General features: G+C 49.5%; 1 protein-coding gene across 18 annotated transcripts in view; it reads right to left on the reverse strand.

Annotated features, from left to right (window-relative positions):
* CACNA1D (calcium voltage-gated channel subunit alpha1 D) overlaps positions 1-14,668 on the reverse strand; it is a 303,873-nt gene extending 289,205 nt beyond the window's left edge. For 4 of the 18 annotated variants that reach the window (XM_086697910.1, XM_086697899.1, XM_086697901.1 and 1 more), the window contains exons 1-3: positions 14,289-14,445; positions 12,044-12,353; positions 8,236-8,341 (exon numbers count right to left, since the gene is read on the reverse strand). In XM_086697910.1, coding sequence (XP_086554036.1) covers positions 8,236-8,341; positions 12,044-12,353; positions 14,289-14,355 — 483 coding nt within the window. In that variant the 5' untranslated portion in view covers positions 14,356-14,445. Of the gene's footprint in view, positions 1-8,235; positions 8,342-12,043; positions 12,354-14,288 lie in introns of all 18 variants that reach the window. The other 14 variants (XM_086697903.1, XM_086697898.1, XM_086697895.1 and 11 more) reach the window with 6 other exon arrangements.
* Positions 14,669-16,219: the final 1,551 nt, after the last annotated feature.

The following is a 16,219-nucleotide window of genomic DNA, read 5'->3' on the forward strand; positions in this document are numbered from 1 at the left end:
AAAGGTGGGAGCCTCTCACCTGACCGGCTTGGAGGCCCCAGGCTGCCATGTCCCTCCTTCCCAGGCTGGGTCCACCTGCCAGCCACGTTCCCCCTGAGCAGCCTGCAACCTGCCTTCCCTCCCTCAGGCCAGCCTCCCATTTCCCTCCAGCCTGCCCCTCAAGGTCACTCTTTCAATAATTTCAACAGATGTCCTCTGATTTCTAGAATTACCACTCAGCCAATAGGGAGCAGGATAAAAAACTGGCAGAAAGAATTGCTTGGAGGCTCAGGAGAAGAAAGTCATTTTCCCCAGCGCTGGACAATGTCTGGGGCCCTGCTTAGCAAAAATCACCAGAAGGCTTCATCCTTCAAGGTGTGTGTCAAAACCACCCATCCATCCTTCCACCCACCCACATCTCTGCCCGCCACCCCACCACACACACACACATAGGACTAGCCACCTCAGGCAATTCCCCCTTCAGCCCCATCTTCAGCTTTGCTCACTGTGTCCCCCACCCCACCAGCCACGGCTGGCTGTGCTCCCCAGCCACACCGTTTTACCCTCCGCAAGAACCGTAGCAGCAAGAACTCCAATCCCACTTGAATTAAAAAGGGAAGACACCTTCTGCCTCTTTCCCTACTCTGATCACATGGGCAGAACAGGACTTGGGAGACATAGCCTGTGCTGTTGCTGGCAGAGAGCCCCAGGCGTCTGAGCACAGTAGGAGGAAGAAGCAGGGATGCTACCCTCTATTCCTGGGTGACCTGCCAATCTCCCACCCCCAGGACAAGGACACCCACCGCCAGCTCTTCCCTTGGCACATCATCTGAGCAACAGTAATGCCCCCTGATGTCCTTCCCTATAGCTCAACCACTAGAATTTCAGAACATCTATAATTTCTTTAGGAACTTTGTTAAGGGAGGAGCTGTTGGGGGTCTGTTCTAGAGCCCCACCACCACCACCAATATCTAATGAGACATAAGTATCTCTACTGCTGGGCAAATTGTCCCCTCTGATTTCAGAACTTCTCACATTTTGCAGACAGTTAAATATTAAATACTGATGGGGAAAGTTAAAAAAAGAAACTATCCACAAATCTGCCACAGGGGTCTCTTGTTTCTCACACAATCATTTTTAAAATACTGAACTTGAGCTGAGGTTAAGGAAAGAATGCATCTCCCCACAGACCCTCCCCCAGATGGGCTAAGAGGGATGCACACTTGAGATGGTGTGTGAGACAGACCCACTGCAGGCCAGCCAGACCCTGCCACAGACACCCGAGGGCCGGGGTGCAGGCTGGCATCCTGATAGCCTCTTTTTTATATGTATTTATTTAGAGAAAGGGAGAGAGAGAGAGAGAAGAAGAGAGCATGAGCAGGGGAGGTGCAGAAAGAGAGGGAGAGAGAGAATCCCAAGCAGGCTCCACGCTCAGCATGGAGCCCAATACAGGGTTCAATCTTATGACCGTGAGATCATGACCTGAGCTGAAGTTGAGAGTCAGATGCTGAACCAACCAACCCAGGTGCCCCGATACCCTCTTTTAAGCCCCTTTTTCCAGCTGCCTCTGATAGGACTTCTACCCCTTGGATTTTTTAGTTAGCTAAGTTCATAAATCACACACACACACACACACACACACACACACACACACACACACACACACACTTTTTTTTCCAACTAAGCCAATTTGAGTTGTGTCTCTGCAACCCGTAATCCAACAAGTGCTGGCTAACACATCAATATATCCAAATATCTTCACTCTAAGCCAAGCTCATTTTTAAAGGGTCTGAGCAAGGAAATTCTGGTGCTTAAGGTAGGACTATAAAACAATGAGATTTGCTTTTGTAACAAACCAGCCAAAGGACTGAGGACCCTTTGGAATCCTTCTTAAGAAACTTGACTAGTAGCAAACCTGAACTCTTTAAGAGCTGGACTTGGTCTCTGAAAACCTGTCAATACCCAACCAAAGTCCATTCAGTAAAAGATGGGGCCATGTAACGTGTTCTTTGTCACAAGGTAAGACTAGAAAAGACATATGATGATTTGTGTAGCACATAAACCGGTTCACATTTTATGACTAGGAAACCAGTGTTGGGTACAGTGTTACCACACAAGTCTGTCTACTCTGGTCATTTTGCTGCTTTCCCTCCACCCATCTTTCTATGAACTGTGATGCTCATGCTCCACCCGCGTGCACACGGTGCACACACTGGGCACACGTACAACACTGAACACAGACGCCAGCTTACGATTCAAAAAGTATCAACAAGTGTCTGTCTGTCTTCCTTCTCTCCTGCCTCAGATGTAAAGAGTTAAATTTGCCAAGAAAGACACCATCCTGAAATTAAAGGCAAACTCTGACAGGTGTTTCCCGGGATTCTCATTAACACTGGACAACGAAAGTCAGCCTCTCGGGCAAACATTAATCATTAGCCAATTGTTGAAAATTAACGACTGATCCGTAAGGACTTACCATGAAGCCCTTGTATGGCCATTCGTGTATTTATTGGCTCATTCCACATACATTTCCTGATGCGCCTACTGTGCGCCGGGCACGGGGTTACGTTTGCAACACCATAGAGACTGATCAGACTCCAGCCTCCGTCTCTAGGAACTCATATGCTGATTTCATCCAAAGTAACTCAGCTAATCAGCCAAAGAACCAGGCCATCAGACCCCACAATGCATGTGCAGAACCACGAAACACAAACCACTCCCCATAACAGTTATAAAGCGAGGAGGGATTGTTATAAAAAGGACCTAATGTCTGTAAAGAGGAGGACTTACTGTGCTTATGGGAGGGCAAAGAGAAAGCAAGTACTTACACTCTGGCAGGTGGGGTGGGAGGCAGGAGCGAATGAGGCTCAGAGGAGACTGAGCTGAGAAGGCAGCACAGGAGCTGTCCCAGAACAGACAGAATCTAGCTGTGCAGAAATAAGAGCGCACAGTTCAAACAGAACTCTTTGCGGAGCAAAGACCTGGTGCGGATAACATTCTGAACTAAAACCCACCTTACAGGCTAACCCCAAGGAACCAAGTTATGAAACTGTGTTTTGGAAATTCTCACTATGTGCAAAAACAGTGAGATGCTAAACTATATGACCACCCAGACCCAATGTGCTCACTTTTTCAGCCCAGGAAACACCATGCATTGGGATCTCAGCCACGGAAGAGAGAACACAATCAAAGGACACCGTCCCACGACATTCCTGGCCATTGTAAGGCATCTCACAATGGTCCCACTGCCAAGAGCCCACAGCCAGCACTGCTGCTCAGAGACCCACCACTCCGCTACTCTGAGCACAAAACGTTCTAGACGGCTCAGCTCTGAAACCCAGCTCCCAGGGCTCCATCAGCCAGAGGTGCTCGAGAAGCAGAGTCACAAGACTCTAACCTTTTTAAGAATACGCGCTTATAACTTCCCACCCACTCCCAGCCAAGGACCTCCTCCAAGGAGTCCACAGAGGGACCTGCCACACAGGAAATCCCGAATAAAACTCAGAGGAAAGAATGGGTTTGGTGCTTCTCCTGGCAATCACATCAACAACACGTGTTTACTCAACAGCTACTTTGTACCAGAGGGCCAGGCACTGTGGGGGATTCCAGAATGATTCACTATGAGTTGTGTTCTGCAGTCAAATCCTTGACCACTGAGCTATACTCCTTATGAATTATATTCTGAAAATGCTTGATAACATAAAGATGGGGATATAAAGAGCTAAAATATAGGGTATTTTATATGCGAGTTTCCACCAGACAGGTTCAAATAAGAGTGTTACTTTGGGGACACCAGGGTGGCTCAGCAGGTTAAGCCTCTGACTTCAGCACAGGTCATGATCTCACCACTCATGAGTTCAAGCCCCACCTCAGGCTCTGTGCTGACAGCTCAGAGCCTGGCGTCTGTTTTAGGTTCTGTGCCCCCCTCTCTCTTTACCCCTCTCCCACTCACAGTCTGTCTTTCTCTCAAAAAAATAAATAAACATTTAAAAAATTGTTAATGAAAAAAAAAGTGTTACTTTGGATCAGGGTCAGAAAATCCTTCGTGGAAGTGAGTAGTTTGAGATTATTCCTGAAAAGCTACAAGGGCGGTGACATGTGAAGAAGGGGCTGGTGGTGGGGGGGGGGGGCACCTAGGTGGCTCAGTTGGTTAAGCATCTTTGGTTCGGGTCATGATCTCACAATTCACGGGTTTGAGCCCAGCATCAGGCTCTGTGCTAACAGCTCAGAGCCTGGAGCCTGCTTCAGATTCTGTGTCTCCCTCTCTCTCTGACCCTCCCCCACTCATACTCTCTCTCAAAAATAAATAAACATTAAAAAAACTTGGGGGTGGCGGCGCCTGGGTGGTTCAGTTGGTTAAGCATCTGACTTCAGCTCAGGTCATGATCTCCCGGTTCGTGAGTTCAAGCCCTGTGTCGGGCTCTGTGCTGACAGCTCAGAGCCTGGAGCCTGCTTCCAATTCTGTGTCTCCCTCTCTCTCTGTCCCTCCCCTACTTGTGCTCTCCCTCTCTCTCTCAAAAATTTTAAAAAAAGAAGGAAGAAGAAGAAGGAGAAGGAAGAAGGAGAAGAAGGAGAGGGAGGAGAAGCAGAAGAAGCAGAAGCAGAAGAAGGAGGAGGAGGAGGAGGAGGAGGGGCCAGGGGAGAAGAGGCACTGCAGATGGAGAAAAGCCCAGGAGGCGGGCAAGCTCACAAGAGGAGTGTTTAGGAACTGTAGGTGGACAAATGCGGGGGGCGGGGGGGTTCAGCTACAAAGAGGAACTCAAAAAGCTCAGATGGCCCAGGAGGACCTGGCCGCAGCAACCCGGGTGTGGATGGGGAGGAGAGGAAGACACGAGGGGTTCTGTAGATGCAAAATATCAACTGGCTAAAGAAAAACAAAGGGGCCTCAACTCAACAAGATGAGAAAGGGGGCGGGAAAGGGGCAAAGCCTTGGTAAAACTGCCTGTTGAGTAGAACAAGCAACTTATTGAACACCCTTTATCCGCCGCTGTGCCTGATAAAGGGATAGAGAGGCCTGGGCCAGAGGCCCTGCCCTTTGTGGGTGGCGTCATTAGCAGACATGAGGGAAGGTCCTAATTGGCAGACAAGCACCCCCATTTGGGACAGCTCTAATTTGGGGCAGCTCAGCACTACAGAGAGCTGGGCACCGCCTGGGGCTGGGGACCCCGCTGCACAGGCAGAAAACTTCAACTGCATCAGTTTGCATATGAAAAACTGAAGTTTGGGAAACTAGGTAGAGCATCCTTCAACACACTGAAGTACAATACTGTGAGCAGCCTCGCTCTGACACCCCATGAAGCAGAGCTCTCCCCTCCGCCCCCCCCCCAACCCGGGCTAAGAAGAAATTAAACAAATGATATACACTTTCAATAAGTGGAAGCGAGGAGTTCACGCTACCCACTGAGCCAAGAAGGGTCTCACTGTGGGAACTCAGTTGTACCGTTTCCATGGCTCCAGCCTCCACCAGTCCCTGCAAGTCCACAAATGAAAGCTGCATAGAAACTTGAGATTGTTTATATTTAAAAAAAAAAATCTAACCCTGGGAAAACTCGCTGCCCCCAAGGTAGTTTCTAGATCTCCAAAGCTGGCTAAGTTGCATGCAACCCAGACAAAATACCTATCAGACCAGTGAGGATGGCCACCCTTCCTACCCAACAGAAGTAATCACGTCACTACAAATGACCTGTAACAGGCAGAAACAGCTTGTACCAAGCTGGCTCTAAGAGTTCAACATACACATTTCCCACAGAGCTACGAAGCAAAGCAATTCGCCAGCACCCTGACACGTGCAGTTCTGCAACCCGTATCGGTCTCTGCCCTTTGCTTTGCCATTCACGTTAACTGAAAGGTATTTACTACAGATGAAAAATAAGCTTCGTTCAGCTGCCTCTAAACCGATCCCAAAAATAGAGCAATCACTTTGGTACAAATTGGGTCAAATGTATTAAAAAAAAAAAAAAAAAAAAAAAAAAAAAAAAACAGCTCCCTGGCAGGAGCACCGACATGGCATGGGACCTTACAAAGAGTCAGGGGGAAATCCACAAAGATCTTCCCTTCCCACAGTGAGAAAGGAAATATTTAAAGAGTCAAGCTGAGAATAAACTCATCTGGCCATGTGACCATCCAAGTGAAACAAGACAGAAACTCGAATGCTATGAGTTTCAGAGCAGTAAGAGGTCAAAGGAATACATGTTGGTTTTTAGAAAGGTCTGCCAAACTAATACCCCGCCTCTCCCCCCGCCCCTAAAAATACCACTGCTTAAGAACTGTCGAGAAAGGATCCGCTAGGGAGGGACTGCAAGGGAGAAGAAAACAGATTTACCCATTTCTTATAGTTTATTCCCTTACTCTTTAGCTGAGAAATCCAACTGGTCTTACAGCAGATATCAGTGCCCTGAATTTCCCTGGGAAAAATCAGAATATTAATTGGCTTACACACGCAGCTACATTAATTATTCCATTGATCTGAATTAATCTGCCTTTCTGAAAGGTATTTATTTTCTAAGTTTGTTTAATCATGTTCTCTTGAGCTACAAAAAGCAACAAACTGGGTCACCATCCACGTTGTTAAATTTGGTAACAAGGCTGACACCATCTGTGGCCTAGACTATGATGATCCATCCCCATTGATGGGGGCTTTTTGCCACTTCTTTTCCTTTCAAATGATCATCTAATGTCACATGCCTACAACCAAATCAGAAGCTGTTTAAAATATCCCAAAGCACACAAATCACCATAGTATAAATGCACACTGATGGTAAGGGTGTATACATGCATCCAGTCCTGTTGAGTTGTATCTTCGGGAGCAGTGTCCACAAGTTTATTGCACTCTCTAGAAATCAGACCATAAAAGCCTGACCGTGAACAGACATCACGTTATTATGGGACATACGCCACAACATCTTACGTGTGACGTGATATCCTGTATATAAACCATTGAGGCTAAAAATCACAAGAGCATAATTTCAGGATCTTCAGAACCCAGCAGAGCCCTCCCCACACTCGTTCTGCCTTTACAACACTCGGTTACAAACAGCCAGCCCTACTAAGATACAGCTTCAACATGAGAAAAATCAGAACAAAATGAATCTTAAGAGAGGAGAAAGCAAAACAATAGAGGGAGCTCCCTGTGACCCAGCGCTGGCCCCGGCCCCACCTGCCTCTCTGGGCAGCCTCTGCCAAGGAGGATGCTACAGCTGGAGAAAAAATCCTGACGGGCCTTCTGAATCATTGAGAAAAGATTACGGAATATCAGAGGTAAACAGGATCTCAGGGATCTTCTCACCCAACCCCCTAGACAAGTGGCTGACTGGCCACGCAGAGAGGATTTGGGGAAGTGCCCCAGAACACAGCGAGCTGCCAGCTCCGTGGGACAATCACGCTCCTAGTCCCAACTCTGGTGCTCTTTAGGGCTTTTTTTCTTTCTTCTTTCTTTCTTTTTGTTTTTATTTTTTTAACTATACCAACCTTTCCCAAAGGAAGTTCCATGAAACACTGGTTCGGCGATACGTTCTGCCAAAAAACTGTTTGAAGAATCCATGACCAATTACTTTTAGGGACTCGCTGAGTTAAACAAAATGAAACTGGTTTTTTAACTACAGACCTTCCCGGAGCTCTTACTGAGCTAATGTGCGCTATAAATCTTTAAGAGGGCAATAAAGTTATGTGAAAGTATCCCGATTTATTTAACCAAAGAATCATCTTATCTTGGGGCATTTCATAGGCCGCTCCTAGTAGAATACTACACTGTATTCTCCAAATTAGGTTCCACATAGCTGTATTCGTTTTCTTGTACGCTGCTGCTCTAAAAATGAAGAGTTCACAGGCAAAGTCCACGGTAATTCTCTACTTACCAGAAAAACTGACCAAACAAAATGCCCATCACTCCCCAATAACACTTGATTTAAAAAAAAAAAAAAAAAGCAGCTCTTATTATCATAAAAAGAATGGTAGATGGCAAAAGTCTATGTGGAAAGAAAAGTTATTTTAAAATCTGCTACAAACCGGAACCTTCCGTGAAAAAGTTCCACATCTCTTCATACAAGATTCAGGACTTTATACACTTTCATTCAGTATAAATTTGAGAATACAGGTCAGAGAGAAAAGCAAACAAACGAACCCCCTGTTGGAAAGCTCCAGGAAACATCCCATGCATAGCTGTAAACTTCAGCCACCCAGAAAGCTAGCTGCCAGTTTAAGTACAGAGGCAAATGATAACCACACATCAGGACAAGCAGGAACTCTAAGGACACTTACCAAGTTATGATTTGTTGAATTAGAATCATCTTCAGGGAATGGGATGTAAATAGCTAAGGCCACACAATTGGCAAAAATAGCCAATAATATAAATATGTCAAATGGTCTGAAAAATTTTGTTAAGGTATATATGTCTTATGCAAACGTAAACCATCTCTCTCATCACATTCCCGATCATACCACTCTTGAATCACTTTTGAAATGAAAATTATACACACAAATCCCTTCTCGACGAACTGTCGAGACCTGCTTGGTCCCCAGTAGATGTAATCATCCGTGGTCCTCTGGCAAATCTCGCTATCGAATGACTTTTCCGTGTCCTTTCCTTCTTCTTCAAGGATCACATTGCGTTCATTCTTTGCCGTGCATTTTATATTGAAACCTAAACACACATCCAATTAGGGCAGCCTCTGAACCACGTTTCTGCTTCTTAAAGTTTTAAAAGTGACAAAGGCCTTAGAACACTAAATTCCTGGCTGTTGTAGACACAAAGAATAGTCCTCATGAGACAAATCTCTCCCACAAATCCTTGCCTCCATGTGTTAAAGCCATTTTCTCAGGGGCTATTCTTGGCTGGGTCGATCTCCTGTCTGGACTGGGGCAGGCCAAGTCACCAGGACTTTCTGCATTCTACCTGTGACTGTCTCATGGCATGTTCCAATACCTCAGACACTGTAACCGGCAAGCCAGGCTCCAGCTCCCCCTCTGCTTCCTTTACTAATCAATGCCTATCACTGTTTCAGATTACAGCTGGACTGGAGCTCAGTTTATAATGAGCTGTTACTGCATTCAATTTATAAACAAATTAAATAAAAAGCCATAAGAAATCAGCACCAGACACTTGCAAAGTACAACTGAATAACTCTAAATCTCGGGGGTCTGTCTGGAAGAATCACTTTGAAATCAGCTTTCAACAGACACTTGCTTAAACATTCTGGTGTCATTAAGAGACGTTGTCGAAACTGGCAGTGCAAGATTCGACTTCTGCCAAAAGGACTATTTATCTTCTTTTGGTTTTCAGCCTTTCCGAATACAAGGTTTCTGAACACCAACATAATCTGCAACCTGGGCGGGGGGCTTGATTTTATAACAGTGCTTCTCCCATAACCTCATCCACAAAAGGCAAAGCCACTGGTTTAACTAAACACCTTGAAATATTCAAGCTTTGAGGATATGAACAGGCCCTTCTCCGTGCATCCCGATATCCTTCCGGGAAATCCAAAACTGCCGGGAAAACAAAGGCACCTTACCTCTCTGGGGATACCCTGAGTCTCATGAGAACTCAGCCCTCTGAAGAGCTTCGACACTCACTGAAATAAGGGCATGAACGACATTATTCTCTTACTAATTTTGATGGGTTTATTTTTAAAGCCAATTAGCTTTCATTCATATTTACTCTTTCAACTCATCTAGTATTACAAAATCTCTTATCTAGGGAATCTAACTTTGAGACAGCTCCCCTTCAAAAGTCTTCACAATCTCCTTTTCGGTTTTTCCTTTTCGCAGTTCCTGCTGAAATTTTAAAAGCCAACCGCCCCACTGCTATTCTACATAGAAACATACCCATGGCCTCTCCGTCCCCCGTCCCCCACCCTTCCGTTTTAGTTCCCAACACTTAAATGACGGACCAGGCAATCTGAGAGATACCAATGCTGTTCAGGAAGGCCAGACGTAATGCTTTTTCTTTATAATGGTCAGGTTTCAGTTTCCAGGTGTTGGTGGATACTATCTCACTGCCACAAGACTTTTATAAGCCACGCAGAACAGAGCAACAGAGAATAGATGGGTCCGCTCCTAAAAATTCCTTCTGATAAGGCAAACTCTCCTCGTTCCCCTAAGATGCAGGACACCCTTCCTCGCCTGGGTGTAAAAACAAATGAAGCTGTCACACATCTTGTCTGACTGGGCCTGGCTTCACTGGCTTTAGGAGGATTTCTACAACCTGCTCCCTGAACTAGAAGGAAACCGTCACTTGGAAAGACAAACAGATCACACGTTGTTTAAAGATCTGTTCTCCAGGCTGTCCCGTTTGCAGGCAGGCTTCTCCCTGCATTGGCAGCCACATCCCCTAGTTCCTGTACACATGTGTCTGGCACTGCGGGAAAGGGAATCAGCAGCATGATCCAGGAATTCACTCCGTACACATAAATCCCTATATACAAATTACTGTGCACGAAGAGAAACGGCGTCAGGCCTCCTACTTCACTCCACGTGAAATTAATGACCCCAGACAGGTCTCCGCTTACTCAGAGTCACGTCAAGCCAACCTCAGGAGGAGGAGACCTTTCTCCCAGCGTATAAGCATGCCTCCGACTCCAGCGATGCCACTGAGGCACCCCCTATGCACCTAGCTGCCTCCCAGCTGACACTGGTGTTCGTTCTCAGACCAGAAAAGAACTTAAAGAGAAAACACATCCACGCAACCCCAGCTATGCGAGAGACACCGTAACTCCCTCTAGAGAAGAGACATCTGTTCTAAAAAGGAAAAACACACGGAAACCCCTCAAATCCTACCCTTGCATTTGGCTGCCCTCTCCAAAACCTTTCTAAACAAAGTTACCTCATTTTAACTTGCAGCCGTAAGCACAGAAAATAGCCAGCTAAGACAGAAGGCATGCAAATCGCTGCCTAGCTAGGTACTCAGATTATAAGGGGGTTTCAGCGCCACCTTCCAGCTGCTGGCCAACACCCTCCCTTTTTAGCCCGTCCACTCTAGGCGTGGTGGGCGAAGCCCCACATTCACACTCTTTCCTATGGTCAGGAGCTGCTCTGAGGCTCCTGTCAGCCCCAAATACACTTCTGGGAAAAGGAAATGCTTTGTTTTACCCAGACCAATGAATCATCTGACTAATTAGAAAGCCATTTGCTCAGAAAGGAGGCCTCAGTCAACCTTTTCTGAAGGGTGGCAGGAACTGGGGATTGGCCTCCAGATTTGGGGAAGGGGATGAGCAGGCCGAGGACCCTGGTTTTCCAAGATCTGGGACATAACAACCATCCTGGGGCATCTGGAGTTCAGTTTTAAAAATACAAAGGAGACACCCAGAAATGTAACTCCAGTCCAAGGACCCAGACAGAATGTTTTATAAAGGCAGCAACTGCAAATTCCCCCACTGACAGACTGCTCTCTAACTCACAAGGGCTCAGGAAGAAGAGGCGCACCCCAGCCTCTCCCTCCATACGCTCCCTCGTGCTCACGTTTCACATGCTTTTTTGGAACCTGTCAAAAGGAAATTCCGGGAAGTCATAGCATTGATGAGCATGCTGCTCCCTCCCTATGAAGCAAGCGTTCATATTTGTAGCTACCTGAACAGTCAGAACCACCAAATGTCAGAGCTAGAAGCAACCTTAGCATTAGCCGGAGTGGCAGAAACAAATCCCAAACACCAGAATGAGAAGGTGCCACTCAAGGTCCAAAATGTATTTCTTTCCAGCAGAGTCTCATGCAGTCTTTTCATTTTAAATCAGCATACCTTATCTGCAATAGGTTCAGTGTATGTCACTGCCCCCAAAAACAATGGTGGGTTTAAACCAAACATCTCGCGTCAAGTGACCAAAGGTCCATTTCGTATTTAATGAACACTCACACACACACACACGCACACACACAGCTAAATATACCCTCAGAGCAGCCCCTCGCACCCTGAGGAGACAGGAAGGTATACACGACGAAACCCTTTCCGTACAGCTTTTCTGTTGCTCCCATTCCAGACTGCTACAACTTTGTAAGTGCCATTTCAGAACGCAAATCCTTTTGAAGAACAGATGGTAAAAGAGAAAATGAGAAAGACTTCCCCCAAAAAAAGGATACTTCCATTCCACTATACTAATGCAGGCTCTTCGGATGGGGTTATTGAGTGATAAACAGAAAAGGGCACGGGCAGGTCGGCTGTTGGACGAGTTACCCTGTTTTTTGCTCTTGGCGTATTGCTGACGTTTTCTTTGGGAGAGAGATCCTACAGGTGGGGGTGCGGAGGTGCTCATAGTTTGGGCAGCCTTGGCCTGTCTAGCAGCATCGATTGCAGCTTGCCAAGACAGGACAGTTTGCTTGGAGCTATTCGGCTGAGAAGTTGGTCCTTCACCAGAAAGAGGGAGTCTGGTGCCTCTTGCATAGTTTGCCTCTGGGAAGAAAGAGAAAAAGAAAAATTAAACAAACAAAAAAACCGGTGAGAACCTAGTGTGAGAAAAAAGCAAAGGTTGTCTCTCATCAGTAAGAGGGGAGGGGGATCATCCCCGTGTCTCCATTTTGAACCTCATGTCCTATTTTTCAGGAGCAGGAAGAGAAATCCACGCGCTCTGTGCAGAGTATCGGTGGCACAGGACCCACTGCTGCAATGGGGTGAATGCCTCTCTCCAGGTCTTCACAAGGCCTCCGCTCGTGCCTTGCTTCAGACTGAAGTCATCCCACACTTATTCCACCCTTTCTGACTTTTAAAACCCATGTATCTCTAATGAGTTAACAGATACGTACAACAGCTTTTCTCCAAAGTAACTACCACCATTACCAAAAAAAAGGGGGGGGGCAGTCCCAATAACTCAATAGTCTTAATCATTTTCAGGGTGTTACTCTAACATCTTTCCACAGCCACAAATGCATTTTTTTTTTCAGCACAGGGGGAAAAAAATCCTCCACTGGCACCAGGGCAATACCAAAAGCCCCATAACAAATATCTAGATTATGCACTGACACTTCCTGCAAATGAAAATTCATGATGCTTGGGACTCATTTCCTCCACAGGCTTCCGAAAACAGAAAACATCTTTAGGCCTTTTTTGCATTTTAAATTGCAGCCGCAGCAGCCAAGCCAGCATCCAGAGAAACAGTCAAGGCAGGCAGCTTGCACCCCTACACCTAGGAAAGACAGACTGGATTATGCCAGGGGCCCTCGAGGCCCAAGCAGGAAATCATCTCAGTGCAGGCTGACAGCCGCGGACACGCAGAACCTCCAGAGGACTCCATGCGCAAGGGCCCCTCTGATTTGGGGTCAGACCACTACCCAGGCAGGTCTCCCAGGCACGTGCCTACCTTGAGTCACAACCTCTTTACTGACACAGAAGTCAAAGTGACAGTGGTGGCAAGGTAGAGAGATGGGCGTTTGCAAAACCAATTCTTGCTAATCAAAGAACAAGACAGAGTCAAAGGAAGCACAGGTCTGCCTGCCCAGCAGCCTGAGAAGGGGGGCACCGCGGGGGAGGGGGGCGTGCAGCAGACAGTCCCGAGCAGGGGAGGAGTTGTTCCGAGCCTTCCCATGGGAAGCGCTCACTCGGGAAGGCTGTGAGCCCACTGAGGTCGTGGGGGGCGCCCTGGCCTCCAAGGAGGAGGTAGGAAGGCTGGCCAGAAGCAGGTCCAGCCTCCGTGGACCCAGCCGGGCTGGCGTGGCGGCTGGCTGCACGTGGTGCCCAGGCCGGGCTGGGGAGGGGAGCCCCACAGCGGCAGCGACTCCCCGGGCATTGCTAGGTTACCGACGTGTGCACACAGACGCTGGGAGCGGGAATACGCTCCACCCGACCCCCTGGCCGAGATTCCGAGACCCGGCCTCCCTCTCCAGGGGCGGGGTGTGCTTCACCCACCGTCGCGAAGAGGGAAACCGGGCAATCCTAGAATTTTCCGGATGCCACTGGAGACCAGGGGGCGGGGAAGGAACGGAAGGCGAGAAGGGGCTGGAAAGGGGGCTCGGGCTGAGGTCTAACAGCCACCCCCCCCCTTCCATCGCTCGGGAGCGTTGGAGGAAAGTTGAGCCCGAGGACACTGAACCCGAATCACCTCGGTTCGCCACCCCTCCGGCGGCACAGTACTCCGAGGACTCCACGGCCGCCCCCACCCCACAAATGCAGAATTAACTCTGACATTCAAGGCCTGAAGGGGAGAACGGAGTGGCTGTCACGCATCTCCCCTTTCCATGTAGATGACACCGAGCTAGAAGCATCCTCTCCAGCCCCCTCAACCCACCCAGCGCATCAGAGACGGGAGGGGGTGGGAAGGAAGAGGGGGTGGGAAGAGGAGGACCATGACAAGGATTAGATTTGGCAGCGGGTGCCCAGGCTCTAGCTGCTCACCGTTCGCGTGGTCCGCTTGCTGCTGCCGTTGATGGTGCATGTTTTTCATCATCATCATCATCATCATCCACGAACATTTATTGAGCGCCTACTGTGTGCAGGGCACGGTGCTGGGCGTCGGGGCGGGGGGGAGGGACGGGTAAAGGGGTTACCAATAGGTTGGAGCCGCGGTCCCTGCCCTTATTGTGGCTTCAGCAGGGGGTGGGGAGGGACGGGGACGGATAGCAGAAAATAAGAATAATTTGTAAAAACCGCTCGCCACCCACGCTCCCTCTTTTTCAAAAATGGAGCAAAATAAACTTTTTTTAAAAAATAAGATCAGATGTATATATTATCTTAATAATATATACATGTAATTTTTTGCTGCAAAGGAGAATTGGCTTGGTCCCCTCCTCTAGCGGAGGGACGCCGCGCAGATGCCGGCCCGGCCGCCGGGGCCGCTCGGAGCGCCCCCCATGCCCGCCCGCCCGCCGCGGTGCCCGGTGCCCGCCGCCGCCGCCGCCCGCGCCGCCGCTGGCTCGGGACCGCGGGCGCCCGGAGCTCACATCCGGGGACGGAGGCGCTCGCTCGCTCGCTCGCTCCGCGCCCGCCGCGCCGCGCCGCACGCCGGCTTCGCCCTGGCGACGCTGCGCGCCCGCCGCCGCCGTCCCCTCCCTCCCCCCCGCCCGCCGAGCCTCCCACGGGCCGTGCCGCGCCCCAGGGGCCGGGCCCGGCCCGGGGCTGTCCCCGCTCTGCCCGCGCGCCCGGGGTGGCCGCCGCGTGGGACTCGGGGTGCCGCCACCCCGCCTGGCTCGGAGGACCCGCGGGCGCCCAAGGGTTAAGCGCGCTCTGGCCGCCGGCTGCCGCTTAACCCCCTGCGCGCCGCGGTGTGCTCCCCGCTCTCCCCCGACCGAGGCGGGCGGGGCCTGCGGAGCCCGCGGACGCGGGGTGCGGATTAACCGCACCTCCCCTGCATTTCTTCGGGGTGACAGGGCGGAGGGCGCTGGGGAGTGCGACGCTTAGGCTGCCGCGCCCGCCTTAGCTCCCGGCGTCCTTCCCCTCCGCACACCTGGAGGAGGCCCCGCCCCCTGGGAGCACAGGTGCAAGCGGGCGGTCGTTGCTCGGTGCGGAGGGGCTCTGCCAGGCTCTCTCCACGCTCTGCGGCAGGGCAGGCGTCCCTCCCCCTTTCCTCTGGCTCTTTCTGGTTGCGGGGGGGAAGGTGGAGCCCTGCTGTCTGGAGATCATTCACTGCCCCCAGGTAACGGCACCTTGAGATCTAACCGGGTTTCCAGAGCGTGCCCCCTCCAACCTCTGCCCGGCGCTGGGTCTGGCGCCGCTGTTGGCTCAAAGATGCTGGCGGGGGTTGGGGGGTGGTGGGAGAGCTTTCTCTTTCTTTCTCTCCCTCCTCCCCCCACGAGTGTGTGCGGGTAGGTACTAGGAAGTAAAGGCCAAGGTCTTTCGAACAGCGAGTGTTGCTTAAAGGAGTAGGTAGTGCGCTAAACTGCTGACTCCCGTGTGGTAGCTGAGAAAAGTAGTTCGTTTCCTGGTACCTTCACTGTCTAGTGTGTGGGGTGGGGGTTTCTGCAAACGGCAGCTAGAGGGGGAAATACTGTATCTAGTGGATGACTGATAGTTCTCATTTAACGTTGTCCTGGCTGTTTGGAAGAAGGGCTTCTGCTTTACTTCACAAGATTCGATTTATTTGCTTTTGTTCCGATCTGCATGTTCCTACGGCGTTTTAGAACGTTTGAGAACAGTGTCTTTAAAGCAAAAATAAAGCAAAAATCTCAGCGTGACTTGAGAAATAAGAAGCGTTTATGGGAAGGTGCTCCTTGGCCAAAGAAAGCATGCTGGGCATCTTCAATTGTTGGGGCCCCCCTGGGGAGGGAAAGTGGGGACCAAACAGAAGGCTTTCCAGAGGCCTTCCTGAGACAGGCATGGGGACTGGAAGG

The sequence above is a fragment of the Puma concolor genome, chromosome A2 (genome assembly GCF_028749965.1).
Source record: "Puma concolor isolate L17-30 chromosome A2, mPumCon1.1.hap2, whole genome shotgun sequence".
NCBI lineage: Eukaryota > Metazoa > Chordata > Mammalia > Carnivora > Felidae > Puma > Puma concolor.